Source organism: Xenopus laevis, chromosome 3L (genome assembly GCF_017654675.1).
Source record: "Xenopus laevis strain J_2021 chromosome 3L, Xenopus_laevis_v10.1, whole genome shotgun sequence".
Taxonomy (NCBI): domain Eukaryota; kingdom Metazoa; phylum Chordata; class Amphibia; order Anura; family Pipidae; genus Xenopus; species Xenopus laevis.
In genome coordinates this window covers 144,590,287-144,607,266 of record NC_054375.1, presented here as the reverse complement: position 1 = coordinate 144,607,266, position 16,980 = coordinate 144,590,287, and the positions used below count along the sequence as shown (strand labels likewise).

Below are 16,980 nucleotides of genomic sequence, written 5' to 3'. Positions count from 1 at the left end.
TAGAAAATCTTTTAAACGTTAAATAAACCCAATAGGCTGGTTTAGCTTCCATTAAGGATTAATTATATCTTAGTTGGGATCAAGTACAAGGTACTGTTTTATTATTACAGAGAAAAAGGAAATCATTTTTTAAAATTTGGATTATTTGGATAAAATGGAATCTATTGGAGACAGCCATTCCGTAACGCGGAGCTTTCTAGATAATGGGGTTTCCAGATAATGGATCCCATGCATGCGTGTATATAGATGAAGCAGACAGACAATGAATATTTAGTGAAAAGTCTCTGTGTCAAACATGAACTTACTGCACCACAAGCCTAATCAAACAAATAATTTATGCTTTCAAAGTTGGCCACAAGGGGTCACCATCTTGTAACTTTGTTATACATCTTTGCAAGACTAAGACTGTGCACATGCTCAGTGTGGTCTGGGCTGCTTAGGGATCGTCATAAACAAAGCTGCTTGAGTTCTGCATGGCTGGGAAGTAAGGCGGGGGCTCCCCCTGCTGTTCATAAGTATGATTGTTTCCCTGCTCAGCAGTTAGGGACCGTCTGACAATTCCTATCCACAGCAGTAAATGAAGGGAGAATTTCACTGCATACAGTCAGGTTTCTTATAAAAACTGTACACATTTGTTAATTACAGTATATTGGAGATAGATTACTTTTTCATTAAAGAAAGTAAAAATGGGATTTTATTTTTTTGACTTTACATACCCTTTAAATGCTTGTAACTATCAGTACTGAAACATGAATCACACTAGGGGTAATGTTAATATAAGTCAATCCCCTGTTTTCTTCATAAAAGAACATTTCCTCTACTGCATAACACCTCCTCTTCCTCAAGAGAGTACTCAGCTAGATGTCTTAATACAGCACACAGGCCCCCAATTTCCACATACATGTTACCACCCCATGTCTTCTTTACTCCTATTCTTATCAGATCCTTTATTAGGGATCATCTCTAAAGTACTAAGATGAAATTAATGTCTGTAAATGCACAATGAATTAAAGTTATACTATAATATATTATACTTTCATCATGGTAACCCTTTGTGTATTGTCTTCTTCAGCTCTCTGTGCATTAGATATCTTCATTGCCGTTAATGGTGAGTTATAATTTACCAGTAAAATACTTTTTTTTTACGGTATATGGGACAAACACATTAAGTTTCTACCAGTTGCTCCCAAAACAAAGCCAAATGGATGGACACTTTATTTAAGAATATGTTTTGTGAACACTTGTCTGGGTTTTTTTTTCCTTGTGACCTCCTTAGCTTGTCATGTCTTTTTACCAACCATTACTCATCAAACTAAGCTCTTGCCAAACCTGCCCCAGTAATCACGAATCTCTCATAGTGACTGTATTATCTCCATAAAACCATGGAAACATCCTGCTAACATTCACACATAAAACCCTTTTTATGTGTGAATGTTAGCAGGATGTCTCTGTAGAAGGGCCTGCTTTCAAAAATGTAGAGTTGTCCAATACCAAGTAGCGATGGGCTAATTTATTTACCAGGCGTGAATTCGCGGCGTATTTGCACGATTCACCAGCGAATAAATTTGCGAAACGCCCGCAAAAATTCACGTCAAAAACGAGACGCCAGCACCGTTTCGCCCATCACTAATACCAAGTTAATGTAAAAAACCTTAAAGTATATAAAAACTAAAGATCAGTGCAGTTGCTTTAGAACAGTGCAGTCCAACTGGTGGGCCCCCACATGTAAATCTGCCTGCTGTGACTGCTTACCTTGGGTATGATTTAAAGGTATCAGTACTAAGATTAACTGGCCCCTGCATTGTTTACACCTCAAATTAAAATGGTAAAATCTTGTACTTTTCTCACATGTAATCCCCCTGCATTGTTCACATCTGTGACACCTCTATCATTCACTCCCCTAAAGCCCTGTACTGTTCACACCTCAGACCCAGCCTGAAAGTGCCCACATTGTTCACCTCATTCAAATTGCTGGAGGGTCACCAGCATTGTGTCACTGTATGTAGCACAGTATGAACTGTTCTGATCTTAGAGTGATAGAGACTGATATGTTTCCCTGTGTCCTGTTATATTCTGCCTTCCTTATGCTCCCTGTGTGTGCCATACTCTGCCTGCCCTATGCTCCTTGTGTGTGTGATACTCTGCCTTCCCTATGCTCCCTGTGTGTGTGATACTCTGCCTTCCCTATGCTCCCTGTGTGTGCCATACTCCCTGTGTTCCGTGTGTGATTATCCCTACAAATTCTCTTCCCCCACAGGTGCTGTGTATATACCTTCCAAATATGAAGGATTTCCCAAGTGCAAAAAGGATGCAAGTCGTTGCCCATCTAATTCTAGATGTGAGGAAGCTACTTCTCAAAGTTATTATTGCATCTGCAATTCAGGGTTCATGAATGAAATTCATGGTATTAATGTTTCTTACCCTGGGGGATCATGCACAGGTATGGAAATCTTTGTGTCTCTGTCATTGCTATTGTCTATTGTGGGTTCCTTCTGCTTGTCAAGAGTCAGGAGTGAGTTTATTGTCATTTTAACCATATACGTTTGTATAGTACACAGTGAAACAACGTTCCTCTAAGACCATGGTGCTATACACAACATAGATGTACCGGACAACAGACAAAAAGTGCAAAAATATGCAACTCCTGCAAGATAAGACAGTATAGTGCAGGGACAGGACAAGACAGTGCACACTCAGCAGATGTAATATGTTAAGTAAATAATGCTAAACGTCAGACATTGTAAGGACTTACCCGGTGCGGCGGGGACGCCCGCCGTGCCGTAAGAGGGGACGCCCGCCACACTACGTCGTTTCTTCTTTCACGCCGGCGCTGGTCTCTTAGGGCACGTGCGCGTGCCTCGATGGTTCTTAAAGGTGCAGGCACGCTGGCGTGATGACGCCAGCGTGCAATTGGCACCAAATTCAAATGTTAAAATAGCCCATTTTCACTACTGGAATTTGCCCGTGATAGGAGTTTGTTCCTGGTGCTTTTGTGAGTTTGCTATCCTGTTTTTCAACCTCTTTGATTCCTGTTGTGACCCCTGCCTGGCTTTTGACTACTCTGACTTCTGGATCCTGACCCCTGCCTGAATACCGACTACCGACCCAGCCTGATCTGACTACTCTATTGCCTAACGTTTTGTACTACGACCTTCGGCCCAAAGACTCTCGCTAACAGTCGTGCCCTTCTGCCTATCCAGAACATCTAGCCTTGCACCTCTCGTTTAAGTCCTGGTGGCATCCAAGTAGCTGAGGGCTCCTCCCGAGGCCAAAGGCGGTCACACTACAGGTGAAGCACGAGCCGAGACCAGGGTGCTTGGCATTTGTTTTGGTGTTGAGTGCCGACCGTGACAGACATGATGGGTGTATCATTGTGATATATAGAAGTAAGAACATGATAAAGAAGATGATAAAGTGCAGATGTGCTCATAGAGAACAATTGTATCCAATGGCTATTTATTTATACAATGGTGTACAGTGGCTGTATTACATTGTGGTATATAGTAAGGTCAGATGGAGTGTGTGTGTGTGAGAGAGATCTGTCCGGTCCTTGAGTATTCAGGGTTATGGCTTGGGGGAAGAAACTGTTACACAGTCTGGTAGTGAGGGCCCTAATGCTTCGGTACCTTTTTCCAGATGGCAGGAGTGTGAACAGTGAGTGTGAGGGGTGTGTTGGATCAGCCACAATGCAGTTGGCTTTACAGATGCAGCAGGTGGTATAAATGTCTGTGATGGAAGGAAGAGAGACACCTATGATCTTCTCTGCTGTCTTCACTATCCTATGTAGGGTCTTGCGCTCCATGACAGTGCAGTTCCCAGCCCAGAGAGTGATACAGTGGACACCAAGGAATTTGGTGCTTTTGATGATCTCCACATTAGAGCCGTTGATGTACAGTGGCAGGGGGTCACTCCTAGTCTTCCTAAAGTCAACAACCATCTCCTTTGTTTTGTCTACATTGAGAGACTGGTTGTTGGTGCTGCACCTCCTCTCTGTATGGTGACTCGTCATTATTGCTGATGAGACCCACCACGGTCGTGTCATCAGGGAACTTTATGATGTGATTTGTGCGGTGTGGCTGCACAGTCATGCGTCAGCAGAGTGAACTGTAGAGGAATAAGCACACCGTCTTGAGGGGCTCCGGTGCTCAGTGTGGTGGTTCTGGAGATGATGTTTCCAATCCTGACTGACTGAGGTCTGTCGGTCAGGAAGTCCAGAATCCAACTGCAGAGGGAGGTGTTCAGTCCAAGCAGGCTCAGCTTTTCTATCAGATGCTGAGGAATGATAGTGTTGAATGCTGAACTGAAGTCTATGAACAGCATTTAAACGTAGATGTCTTTTTTGTCCAGATGAGAGAGGGCCAGAAGGAGGGTGGTGGCTATTGCATCATCTGTTGAGCGATTTTGACAGTATGCGAACTGTAGGGGGTCCAGTGCTGGTGGCAGCAGGGTTGTGATGTGTTTCTTGACAAGCTTCTCAAAACACTTCATGATGATGGGGGTGAGTGCCACTGGACGGTAGTCTTTGAGGCAGGACACTAATGACTTCTTTGGCACGGGGACAATGGTGGTGGTTTTGAAGCACTTTGGGATAGTGGAGGTGATCAGGGAGATGTTAAAGCTGTCAGTGAAAACATCTGCCAGCTGATCTGCACATTCTCTTAAAACTCTGCCAGGGATATTGTCTGGTCCTGCAGCCTTCCGTGGGTTTACTCTTTCTAGAGTCATCCTCGCGTCAGCCACCATCAGACACAGAGTGATGGTCTTCCTCATTCCTGTGTTGTTCTGTGCTTCAAACTGTGCATAGAAATCATTCAGCTAGTGATGGGCGAAATTATTCGCCAGGCGCGAATTTGTGGCGCATTTGCGCGATTCGCCGCCAGCGAATAAATTTGCAAAACACCCGCGAAAATTCCCCCGAAAAAATTTGCCGGCGACAAAAAAAATTTCGCTGGCATCGGATCGCAAATTTTTCGCCATTTTGCGCCAAATTCGCCCATCACTACATTCAGCGCATCTGCAATGGAGGCGTCACTGGCACAGGCAGATGGTGTTGACCTGTAGTTTGTGATAGCCTGGATGCCCTGCCACATACGCCATGTGTCGCCATTCTCCTGTAAGAAGCTGTGTATTCTCTGAGTGAATGAGCGCTTAGCTACTCTGATGGCACAAGATGGCACAAGAAAGTTTTTGCTCTTCCCTGAAAGCAGAGTTTCGGGCTCGTTCCTCTTCAGTGAACCATGGCTTCTGGTTGAGGCATGTAGTGATGCACTTGGAGACATCATCAATGCACTTTGTGATGTAGCTGATTGCAGATGACGTATACTCATTCAAGGTGATGTAGTCGCTGTAGGTTGCAGCCTCCCTAAACATGTTCCAGTCAGTGCGCTCAAAACAGTCCTGAAGAGCAGTCATGGCTCCTGCTGGCCATGTTTCACCTGCTTCAGAACCGGTTTAGAGTGCCTGATGAGTGGTCTGTATGCTGGAATTAGCATAACAGAGATGTGTTCTGAGTATCCGAAGTGTGGACGGGGCTCTGCTCGGTACGCACTGGAAATGTTTGTGTAAACCTGATCCAGCGTGCTTGGCCCTCTCGTAGCAAATTCCATATGCTGATGGAATTTAGGGAGCACTGACCTGAGATTTGCATGGTTAAAATCTCCAGCAATGATATTCAATCCATCTGGGTGAGTGTTTTGTAAATCCGTGATAGCTCTGTACAGCTCCCAGAGCGCATCTTTGGTGTTCGCGCTGGGAGGAATGTAAACTCAATAATATGAATGGAGGCAAACTCACGGGGTAAATAAAAGGGTCTTTTCCATGCTTCCGCGTCCTTACATGTAGTATTACCCTGTAACCATCACTATTCCAGAGACATCTATAGAGAAATGGGACAGAAAGATAAACCTCCCCACTTTCCTTCTGCTTTCCAAATGATCTAATGACTCAGCCAATAAAATCTGTACATACATACTGTATTTGCCAAATCACACTTTTTGTGAACATTTGATTGGCTACTGGCCAGACTGATAAAAGAATAATAAAGTATGAATAATTGTTTTTTAAATACAACTAGTGATGGGCGAATTCCTGATATTCACCACTGGCGAATAAATTCGCAAAACCGCCGCGAAAATTCGACGGTGTAAAAAAAATGGACGCCAGCGAATTTGCGCCAGAGTCCAAAACACGGACACCGGGTTCCAAATCAAAAATGTTTACAAAGTGGGATATATATTCTTTGTACCGGTTGAATACTACTCAATTATTCCCATCAACATGCAGTAAAAAGGCAATGTTTATTTACAACCGTACTCCAGAGTGATCTAGTGCAGCAAGACAATTTAATGGACAAATACATATGAGAGAAGTGGACAATGGGACACTTGCACAGGAGAATGTGTGCATTTCTATTGTTGGTTTACTGAGCAAGCTAGTACTGTAGGTTGTGTTGTTTTTGTCTGTTTGTCTGTGTAATTAATAAAGTTTTGTATCAGGAGAAGATATCTGATTTCCTTGTAGTTGAGTGTAGTTGAGGGATATCAGCTGCATGAGGAACAGCGTAGTTGAAGATCACAGATGCCATCAGTGTGAATCCAGTGTTTTCATGAATGATAATGATTCATGATTCTAAGTGGTGACAAGATTCTGTTTTAGAGTTGAGCTTTTTGTATGAGGCTCTTGGCTTTTATATTTGGTGTAGTCAGCAGGATGGAAGGCTCTATAAGTGGAATCTCAGTAGCAGCGGCAGCTCTGCTACCCGAGAGTGCTGCCTTGTTGAACATACCCAAATTCCATATAGTGAACATGTCTGTAAAGAACAGTGAATGATGTGGTCAATCCAGCCAAAAAAGCTATTGCCTGGAGGGGCCTACAGTATCCAAGTGCTTCCCTGAAAAACAGGAGCAACAAGGCCATTTTGCTACAACTAGACCTGTTGAGTCTAGACCTGTCTGAGACACAGCAGCCCAACTGAAATGGAAGCAACACCTCCCGTTTTGCACCTGAAATATCCCCTAGCTTTGTACATATAAGGAATTAAATAAGCTACTATGTAAAGTGCTGGATGGAGGTGTGAAAAGACAGAGCTAAAGACTGTGGGCTTTTCCTATTGGCATCATTTGGAAAAAGGTGTGTCCCTCGGGTTCTTTGTAGAATATTTGCGCTTTAATGCTTGCACCTGCTTACTAGCTACACTGAAACAAACCGCCTGCTTTTGTTCATTAAACTTGACTAGTAGATATTGGCAAGTGGCTGTTTGAATGGTAGATAGACCCAAAACTGTGATCAAAACCCCACCGGCCTTTTTCGAGTTCAGCTGAATGCCATTTGACTTGATCAGTGCACTTAGCACAGTGATTGCTCACCAAATACATCAATGTTTCTTCTAATGGCCTCAAAGCAAGTGCTTATTTTTAATTCCTGGCTTGGGGGCCGGATGTGGTTGCTAAAACACAGGTGTACTGCCAAAAAGAGCCTACCATGGGCAACCAGTCCACATAGAGGCTACCAAATAGCCCTTATAAAATAAGATACCATGGTCATATTATAGGATGATGTTGTATATTTCTCTTGCACCGCCGAAGAACATTTATTGCTCTCAGATGCTGTGCTGGGCTGATTAGAGGCTTTTGGACTAAATCTGAAGCCTGCAAAGTGTTGACTTGCACAGGGCAGACGGCCTCCCTGGAACATGCCATCAACAAGGAGGGAGCAGAGGCCGACCTAAACCTGGTTGGGCACTTGGCACTGTAATAGCGTGGCTTGGCTGGTCCGGTTTGACTATCCCCTATATATCAGACGGTGGGATAAGGAGCGGGGGGGTTAATCACAATTAATCCACTGAAAGTGAGGAATCTACTGTATATACAACTATATACAAATACAAATGGCTCATTCAGGTGAGCACATCCTTACCCTATTCACTTATCACTTAAATTCATTTTTCTAATCATCACACAGTGACCAACTTTCCACTTTAACCAGATATAATTTGAAGCTAGGTATGGCAACAAGTATTTTTAATGTATAGAAATGTAAGTTGCAAGTTGCTATGGTTGCTATGAATCACTACCTTGGTGCAAATTTGCCCATTATTGGTAAATGTGCCCCACTGAATCTTTATATGTAAAAAGGGTTGAAACTGATGAACATAAACCTTTTTAAAGTGGACCTGTCACCCAGGATTTTGAATATTTTTTTGAGGTGACGGGTCCCCTTTAAGCTTTATAATGATGTTACTTTGTTGCTATGTGCCATATATCATTTATTTGAGTTTCATTAGGGATGGAAACCCAGTGCCAAAACAACAGTTTAGAGGGGGTACTCAACCAACTTTTTTACCAATGGTTTAGTGTGCATTGCATTGCCAGGATCCATATTGGAACTGTTTGATCTCAGTGGATAAACCACAACATTATGTTCACTGGTGCAGGCTCGGACTGGCAATCTGTGGGTTCTGGCAAATGCCAGAGGGGCTGCTATAAGGTGCCATAGAAAGTCAGTATTTAGTGGGCTGGTGGGGACTGTTTGGGCCTCTGTGTGGGCTGATTGGGTCTCTATGTATCTGAAATGCCAGGGCCTATTTTAATTCTCAGTCCAGACCTGCACTGCATCTGTTTGGATAAATTATTGCAATCAATATTAGAGTTTCATTTATAGCTATTATATTTAGAGTTACTTTATTGGATATTTTGTTAGCTTACGGATATTTGAGAGATATACATTGTAACAATCATATAAAACTGTTTCTAAACATGTCACCCTTTGTTATCAGATACTTATTATACTGAGCATTGGGCTAGTGGTAGACACGATAGTGCTGGGCTAGGTGATTTCAAATGGTTTTAATGATTGGTTGGAAGGTTTTTTGTAAGCAATAAAATCGTGCCTATTTATTACATAAGCCTAGATGTGGCTCTCTATAAAATAAATAATTGATATATTTTTCTTAAGAGCCCCCTCAACTATAGGGGTGTGTTTTCATGTTTCGCAACCCATCTTAGCGACTTCTTCAGTTCAGCTGTGGTGGTCAGTTTAATGTGATTCAACTCCTAATGGAACCATTGTGGTGACTTTACGCTTTTTTATGCAGTAACCCATTGTCCAGACATCTCTGAATTACATTCTTTCATTGTTTTAACCAGTAAAATGTTTATGACTTCATATGGTGTTAACATAAAGTGATTCTGACAATAGTTCAATAAACATACATGCGTCAAAGGAAAACAAAGCAGTGTTTTGTATCAACAAAAGATTGCCGTTCACTCCGTTCTGGTAAACCAGTTCCAACAATAGAGCATATATCCCAAATATATAGAAATAGAAAAGGAAAATAAAGGCATAAAGAAAAATCAAAAGAATAAAAGGAAAAAGGAAGGAAAGTGGATTAAATCACATCTTCTAAGGGTAAGTCCATACAGGGCGTTTTGGGGAGATTTGGTCGCCTGGCGACTAATCGCCTAGTTTTTGCGGCGACCAATCTTCCCAAACGCCTTCACTGAATCAGCGCTGGCTAAAATGAAAAAAAAAAACACCGGCGCTAATCACATGGGGCGGTTCGTTTTTCGAAGTTGCCTCACGAGGAAACTTCGGGCGACTTCGGAAAACAAATGGCCGCGTGTTTTTTTTTTTTAGCTGGCGCAGATTCACGGAAGGCGTTTGTGGAGATTGGTCGTCGCAAAAACGAGGCGATTAGTTGCAAGGCGACCAAATCTCCCCAAAACACTCTGTGTGGCCTGACCCTAAACCTCTTTGAAGCATCTGAAGTTCGTCTCTATTTCCCTGTATTTAAAGTGATAGTATGTGAAAAGGAAGAGTCCCTCTAAATCTGTAATCTATCCAAGGTTGCCACACTTTTTGGAATATGGGGTATTTGTTTAAAATGCTGGTCAACATTTCATTTACAAATCTCCAGTCAATTTTAGGTTTGAGTAGGTTATAATTTATGGAAGGAGACTTCCACGATCTCGCTAAGACTTGTCTAGCAGCTAAAAATATGTGGTTGACTTTCTTTGTGTCTTTGTTGCATTTTGTGGCGATGCTCCCATAAATGCTTCGTATGGATTTTTTTTTGCAAATTTACATTCAATATTGCGAATATCAAGTTATACACACGTATCCAATATGTAGATGCTCTTGGGCAACCCCACTATATATGGGTCATAGTTCCTGGTGTGGAACACCCTCTAAAGCAACTATTTCTAAGGCCCGGACACGTAAGTGCTAATCTACTAGGTGTAAGATACAGGTACGGGACTTGTTATCCAGAATGCTCTGGACCTGGTAATTTTTCTGCAAAACGTATCCTTCCATAATTTGCATCTTCATACCTTAAATCTACTAGAAAATCATGTTAACTTTAAATAAACCCAAGAGGCTGGTTTTAATTCCAATACTGATTAATTATATCTCAATTTGGATCAAGTACAAGGCACTGTTTTATTATTTTAGAGAAAAAGGAAATCGTTTTTTAAAATTTAGATTATTTGGATAAAATGGAGCTTATGGGAGACAGGCATTCCTTAATTTGGATCTTTCTGGATAGCGGGTTTCCGGTCAGATAACAGGTCTCACACCGGTACCAACAAAAAAAGGACTTCATAGCCCAATTTAAGTAATATTGTGTAATTTGAGCTTCTTCGTAGGTTCTCCCATAATCTACCCCATTCTTTATCTGTTAAAGTTTTCCCCATTTCTTTTTCCCATCAAAGGAGCATATTTATCAAAGAGTGAAGTTAGAGATCACCACAGTCCACTGGAGTGAATTTCCGCCTCTCTCCATTCCTTTCTATGGGATTTTTAACGGTGTATTTATCAAAGGATAACAAATATGCCTTTCTAGCTTTCATTTGTATTTTGCCTGACGAAGGGGCCCTGGTGCTCCGAAAGCTTGCAATGTAATTTTTTTTTTATTGTTAGCCAATATAGGTATCACTTCTACAATACTTTTTGTATTTGTTCATTTTTTTTATTTGTTATTTTTGCTACTGGCTACCCTTTCAACTTCACATATTGATAAATACGCTTTTAGAAATCCCATAATAATGAATGGAGAGAGGCGGAATTTCACTCTATTGGACTGTGGTGATCTCTAACTTCACTCTTTGATAAATATGCCCCATATATAGGCTCCATTTTAATCAAATAATCAAATTTTCAAAAATGGTTTACATTTTCTCTAATAATACAATGGTACTACGTACTACGTAAGATATAATAAATGCTTATTGGATGCAAAAGAATCCAATTGGGTTTATTTAATGTTTAAATGGTTTTTTTTTGGTAGATTTGAAGTATGGTGATCCAAATTATGGAAAGACCCCTTATCCAGAAAACCCCAGGTCCTGAGCATTCTGCATAATAGATCCCATACATGTATGTCATTCCATGTATGAACGAAAACCTTCACAGACCTACATTAATAAATCTTTTATTTCTGCAGATATAGATGAATGCATGGACCAACCTTCTCCCTGTGGCTACAAAAGTAGATGTAATAATATGTTAGGCTCATTCATGTGTTCTTGTCTAGCTGGCTACCGAGCCATTTTACCATCTGGACCCACCCAATTTAAATGCACAGGTGAGTAACAGATAATTATCCTGTTCTCATTTCTTCTTCTCCTTTCTCATCTTTAATCACTGACCAACTATCTTCTAAGCCATATATAAACAGAAACAATCATAAACTGTAACTCGCTATGTCCACTATTTATAATATGAAGGTTATTAACGTGGTATGATTTATTTGCATGTTTCTCTCTACAACATTTCATGGGGAACAGCTAGTGATGGGCAAACAAATTTGCCTGGTACAAATTTGTGGCGAATTTCCTCATTTTGCCACTGGCGGATAAATTTGTGAATCTCCAGCGAAATTTCGTCGGCGTCAATTTTCGGTTTTCATGATTTTTTAGTGAAAATCTTCAGATTTCATGATTTTTTTAGTGAAAAAGTTTGAATTTCACGATTTTTGGTGAAAACTTTCAAATTTCCAGATTTTTTTGTGAAAACGTTACAATCTCAAGATTTTTTCGTGAACTTTGTAATTTCATGTTTTTCGCTGGAAATCCGCGAATCAAAACAAGAGAAATTCACCCATCACTAGGAACAAACCCACTTTCTCAATTATAAAGCATAATGAAAGCAAATAAAAGAGTACAGTATTTAAAGGATACACCCCCATCATAGGGAAAATGGGTGAAAATCGGTGACAATGTCAAGAAACAACTTCACGGACATCTGCCATTGACTTGTACATGAACTTGACAGGTTCAGATGGAGTATTTTCGGGTTCAAATTTTTAGCAGCTTTGGAGTATGAGAAATTTCTAAAAATTCAAGATTTTTTTTAGAGTTTACAGTATGAAGCTCCAATCTATGGAAAGTTTATCAAACAAAAAAGTGATCCCTTATCAAATGTATTTATCCTGCAGTAGAAGCAGAGGTCTGACCTTAGTCAGTAAGAACTATTAAGATAATAAGAAAGAAAAAAGTACCCCACTTGCTTCAAACTCGCTCAACAGTCTCAAATAGATTCCAACTACCCATTGGATGTAATCTATATTACGTGTGTAGGGATGTGAAAATCTTAGACACCCTTACACTTTACAGAAAGGCACATCCCTAGTAATATGGACACCTCAGTGGGTCCTTATGGGGACCTTGTGCTTATGTAACCCCTGCAGTTCACACAGTGTACACCAGATGGCACTGTGCCAGAGTATAAAAGGTTTAGGAACCATGTGCTCTGGGTCCATTGCTTTAGCCCAACCAAGCAGGCTGGAAGGGAATGGGTAGTGCTGACCCTAGGCGCCTTGGCCCTAGTAATTAGACAGCTACTCGTTTTATAGATCGCTCTAGGAGTGATAGAGAGGTTAATTAGTTGAGCAGCTCAAGGCTCCGCTGAGGAGATTAGAGGGATTAAGATCCCAGGGTATTACTGACCCAGAGTAAGGAACCAAGTGTTGAGATATGGATGTCAGGAGTTCCCCTAGTCTGCCACTGGAAGATATCCTGAAAACTGGGCAATACCCATCACATGCAGTCAACTTACTCTCTGCTGTATATTCCCTAGCCTGTGGGGATTCAGCCTATACGTGCTGTGAGTATATGCTTCCTTTATGCTGCTGTGTATGTTCTATACTCCATTGTGGATCAATGTGCTAAATGATCTATGTGCTATTGTTCAATAAATACTGTTCATAGTTCATCTGTTAAAGAACTACTGGCGCCCATCATTGTGCTATCGCACCAGGTTACAGTTACACTACACCCTTGCCTCCACCGCGTTTGCGAGGGCTTGCCCCTGAGAAAGAGAGCTCATCGGTGGTCTTAGCCCACCAAGGAAAGTAGCATAAACTGCCCTAGTACAAGTCAGTTTACTATAGCGCTACACTTGTAAATGTAAAGGTGAGTAATGAAGGAATAACAGGGCATAAAGACCCAGGGGAGGCAATCTCTCCAGCTGTAACTTCCAGAATCCCTGCTGCTCATCTTTTTATTTTCATTAGGTGCATTTTATGCCTAAACCTCGATCCTCAGAGATGCCATAGTCTGTTCTCAAGGAAGCAGGGATGAAGATGATATTTTCATCACCTAGGCCTGGAGATGTTCTTATTTCCCCAGAGGTTTTTTCGATTTTTTTATGTTGAACAATATTTTTTTGAAGCATCACCCCCGCTATAGATGGCTAGAACAGAGCATAAGCATTCACCCCAAAAATCAGCCTCTCGTTGATGCTGTGGTGCCCCACCACCATCCACTGCTTTGAGGTCATTCCTTTCGGGAACCACTGCTTTACGTTCATGATGAATATACCCAGCTTCTTTGTAGCCTAATTCTTTCTTTTCCGTTCCTGCTCTCTGATTTTTGTGGTCTAAGTAGAATTTTTTTTTTTAAATAACAGGTAGCTTTTCATCTAGCTCAATATATAATTACCAATTATTTTTTTTATGTAGCACATAGTGATTTTCATTGTACATTTTGGATCTTAAAGTCCAATGATTTAGGGGCTTATTTACTAAAATCAGAATTTATCTCATATTTTATTAAAAAAAAAAAAAAACAACGACCAAACTCCCATGCTCGATTTTGCCTTATTTAATAAAAAAAAAGTCGAGCAAAACCCCCAATTGCTTGACTTTTTGTGGCTTTTTTCAAATTTTTTTGAGTTTTTGCCCAAAAACCCTGAAAAAGTCGTATTTTTGGGCTAAATCCAGTGCAGACCATGAAAATATCAAATTAAGATAGGTGCCTCTGCTATTGGCTTATGCAGGACCTTGACAGGTCTGAGATGGCGATTTTTTGGTTTTGGGCTTTTTGCAGCATCAGGGTATAATAAATCTCGAAAAATCGGAGTTGTTTTTTTTCCACGATTTTTGCCCTGAAAACCCCAACCAGATAAATTGGAGATTTAGTAAATAAACACCTTAATGGGTTAATCTGAACACCGAGCCAAAGGGAAAGTAAAAGGAACACAAATAATGAAGGGGTAATTTATGATTTCAATAACGGTGCATTGCTCCCCACAACTCAGTGTTTTTTCCCCTTAATTTCAGTGTCATGGTTGTAATTAAAAAAGAAGGATGAATTAGGGCAGAGCTGCACAGTGTGAACAACCAGACGGTAACAGCCGGCATTCTGATTTGCTGGTCTAGATATGGATGTAATAGTTAAGCTCATGAATACAAAATGAACACCAAATGAATGGCATTAGCCGCATCTTTATATTTCATTAATACATCTTTACCCAAATTAGAATTGTCTGCAATAAAAACACACATTCTTGGTATCCTCGTTGTAGATGCACATATAGCACTGTATATAAATAGTTTTAACTTGTAAATGTTTTATTTCTTCAGACATAAATGAATGTAATGAGCAGCCTTCTCCCTGTGGCAATTACAGTACATGTAATAATACAATTGGATCATTCACCTGTACCTGTCAGGCTGGATACAGAGCCATTTCTCCTTCTGGACCCACCCGAATACAATGCACAGGTGAGTGGTTGTACAGCAACAAGATACTAATATAATAAACAAATGTAATAAAGGGAATGGGTGATTTCAGTTATGGCAGGCTGTCTAAGTTTCTTTTTTTATAGTGTTGAAGCATAATAGGTCAAATGCAGAATAAGTAAAAATAAATATATCCCATTTTGAAATTAGTCAGGAATTAGTCAGAAAATTTCCTATCCCTAGGAAACCACAAAGACAAAGAAGGCAGAGTACCCGGGACTGTGGTCTCGATTATTAATCTAAATCCTAGACTGAAAAGAGCTATATAAGCCTAAAAAACCACAAATCCACGGGCTCTTGTGAGCTTTAGTATCAGAGAAGGAAATAAAAAACCGAGCACTGGTTGAGGTTTATATCCTCCCCACCCCTTCTATTCCGACGAAACACCAATTGACTTCAAGTAATTTTAAAAATTTGGTTAAAAGGACTCCAAACGCCGACGCACGTTTCGCAATAATAGCTTACGCCTTGACAAGGCTATTATTGTGAAACGCGCGTCGGCGCCCAAGAGACTGTGGATTTGTGGTTTTTTAGGCTTATATAGCTCTTTTCAGTCTAGGATTTAGATTAATAATCGAGATCACAGTCCTGGGTACTCTGCCTTCTTTGTCTTTGTGGTGTCCTAGGGATAGAAAAATTTAGGTAGTAGATTTGGGACAACTCCACCTCCTCTCCTTTTCAATTTCTGACAAATTTCTGACTCATTTCTGACTAATTTAACATTAATTTATGTTAATTCCTGAACCTGAGCATTGTGTGTGATTTTTAGTATTTATTCTATTAATTGCGGTCTCTGTTTGATCAATTACTTAATTTATAATTTATTGCAAAGCGCTGTTAAGCACTTTAAACTCAATGAATTCATTTTCAAGTTTGAATGAATTCATGTTAATTGCCAGTCACTATTAATTACTCAAGCACTTTAAAAGTATTGTAATTTAAACTAAATTAGTGTGAAGTAGAATTGATTGTAGCTAACGTTTATATCATTACATTTTTAAGCCCTATTAAATACAATGGAATGAACTGTATTATACTTGCAATTTTATTTAATTAAATGAAGTTTAAATTAATTGGTATTTTAACCGGTTAAATTATAGCACAAGCACTTTTTTTCTTAATTCTTGTGATTGCCATAAGGTAATCAGTAATATTGCACGTAATATAGATTACATCCAATAGGTAGTTGGAATCTATTTGAGACTGTTAAGCGAGTTTGAAGCAAGTGGGGTTCTTTTTTCTTTTTTATTATCTATGGAAGGTTTATGTTATCTGGCATTCTGGATAAGCACTGCGTATCTTGACAGCGCTATATAAATAAATGATGATTCTGGATAACAGATCCCATACTTGTAAATGTAAAGGTGAGTAATGAAGGAATAACAGGGCATAAAGACCCAGGGGAGGCAATCTCTCCAGCTGTAACTTCCAGAATCCCTGCAGCTCAGCTTTTTATTTTCATTAGGTGCATTTTATGCCTAAACCTTGATTCTCAGAGATGCCATAGTCTGTACTCAAGGAAGCAGGGATGAAGATGATATTTTCATCACCTAGGCCTGGAGATTTTCTTATTTCCCCATAACTTTTTTAGATTTTTTTATGTTGAACAATATTTTTTTGCAGCATCACCCCCGCTATAGATGGCTAGAACAGAGCATAAGCATTCACCCCAAAAATCAGCCTCTCGTTGATGCTGTGGTGCCCCACCACCATCCACTGGTTTGAGGTCATTCCTTTCGGGAACCTCTGCTTTTCATGATGTTCATGTTCATGATGAATATACCCAGCTTCTTTATAGCCTAATTCTTTCTTTTCTATTCCTGCTCTCTGATTTTTGTGGTCTAAGTAGAATTTTTTTTTTAAATAACAGGTAGCTTTTCATCTAGCTCAATATATAATTACCAATTATTTTTTTTATGTAGCACATAGTGATTTCCATTGTACATTTTAGATCTTGAAGT

The 16,980-nt window shown here is 40.2% G+C and overlaps 1 protein-coding gene across 1 annotated transcript in view; it reads left to right on the top strand.

The window, feature by feature from the left end:
- Positions 1-10,153: 10,153 nt before the first annotated feature.
- The window catches only part of LOC121401281 (latent-transforming growth factor beta-binding protein 4-like), a 29,601-nt gene continuing 22,774 nt past the window's right edge, over positions 10,154-16,980 (top strand). The window contains exons 1-3 of the mRNA XM_041585631.1: positions 10,154-10,214; positions 11,441-11,581; positions 14,861-15,001. Coding sequence (XP_041441565.1) covers positions 10,154-10,214; positions 11,441-11,581; positions 14,861-15,001 — 343 coding nt within the window. The remainder of the gene's footprint in view (positions 10,215-11,440; positions 11,582-14,860; positions 15,002-16,980) is intronic.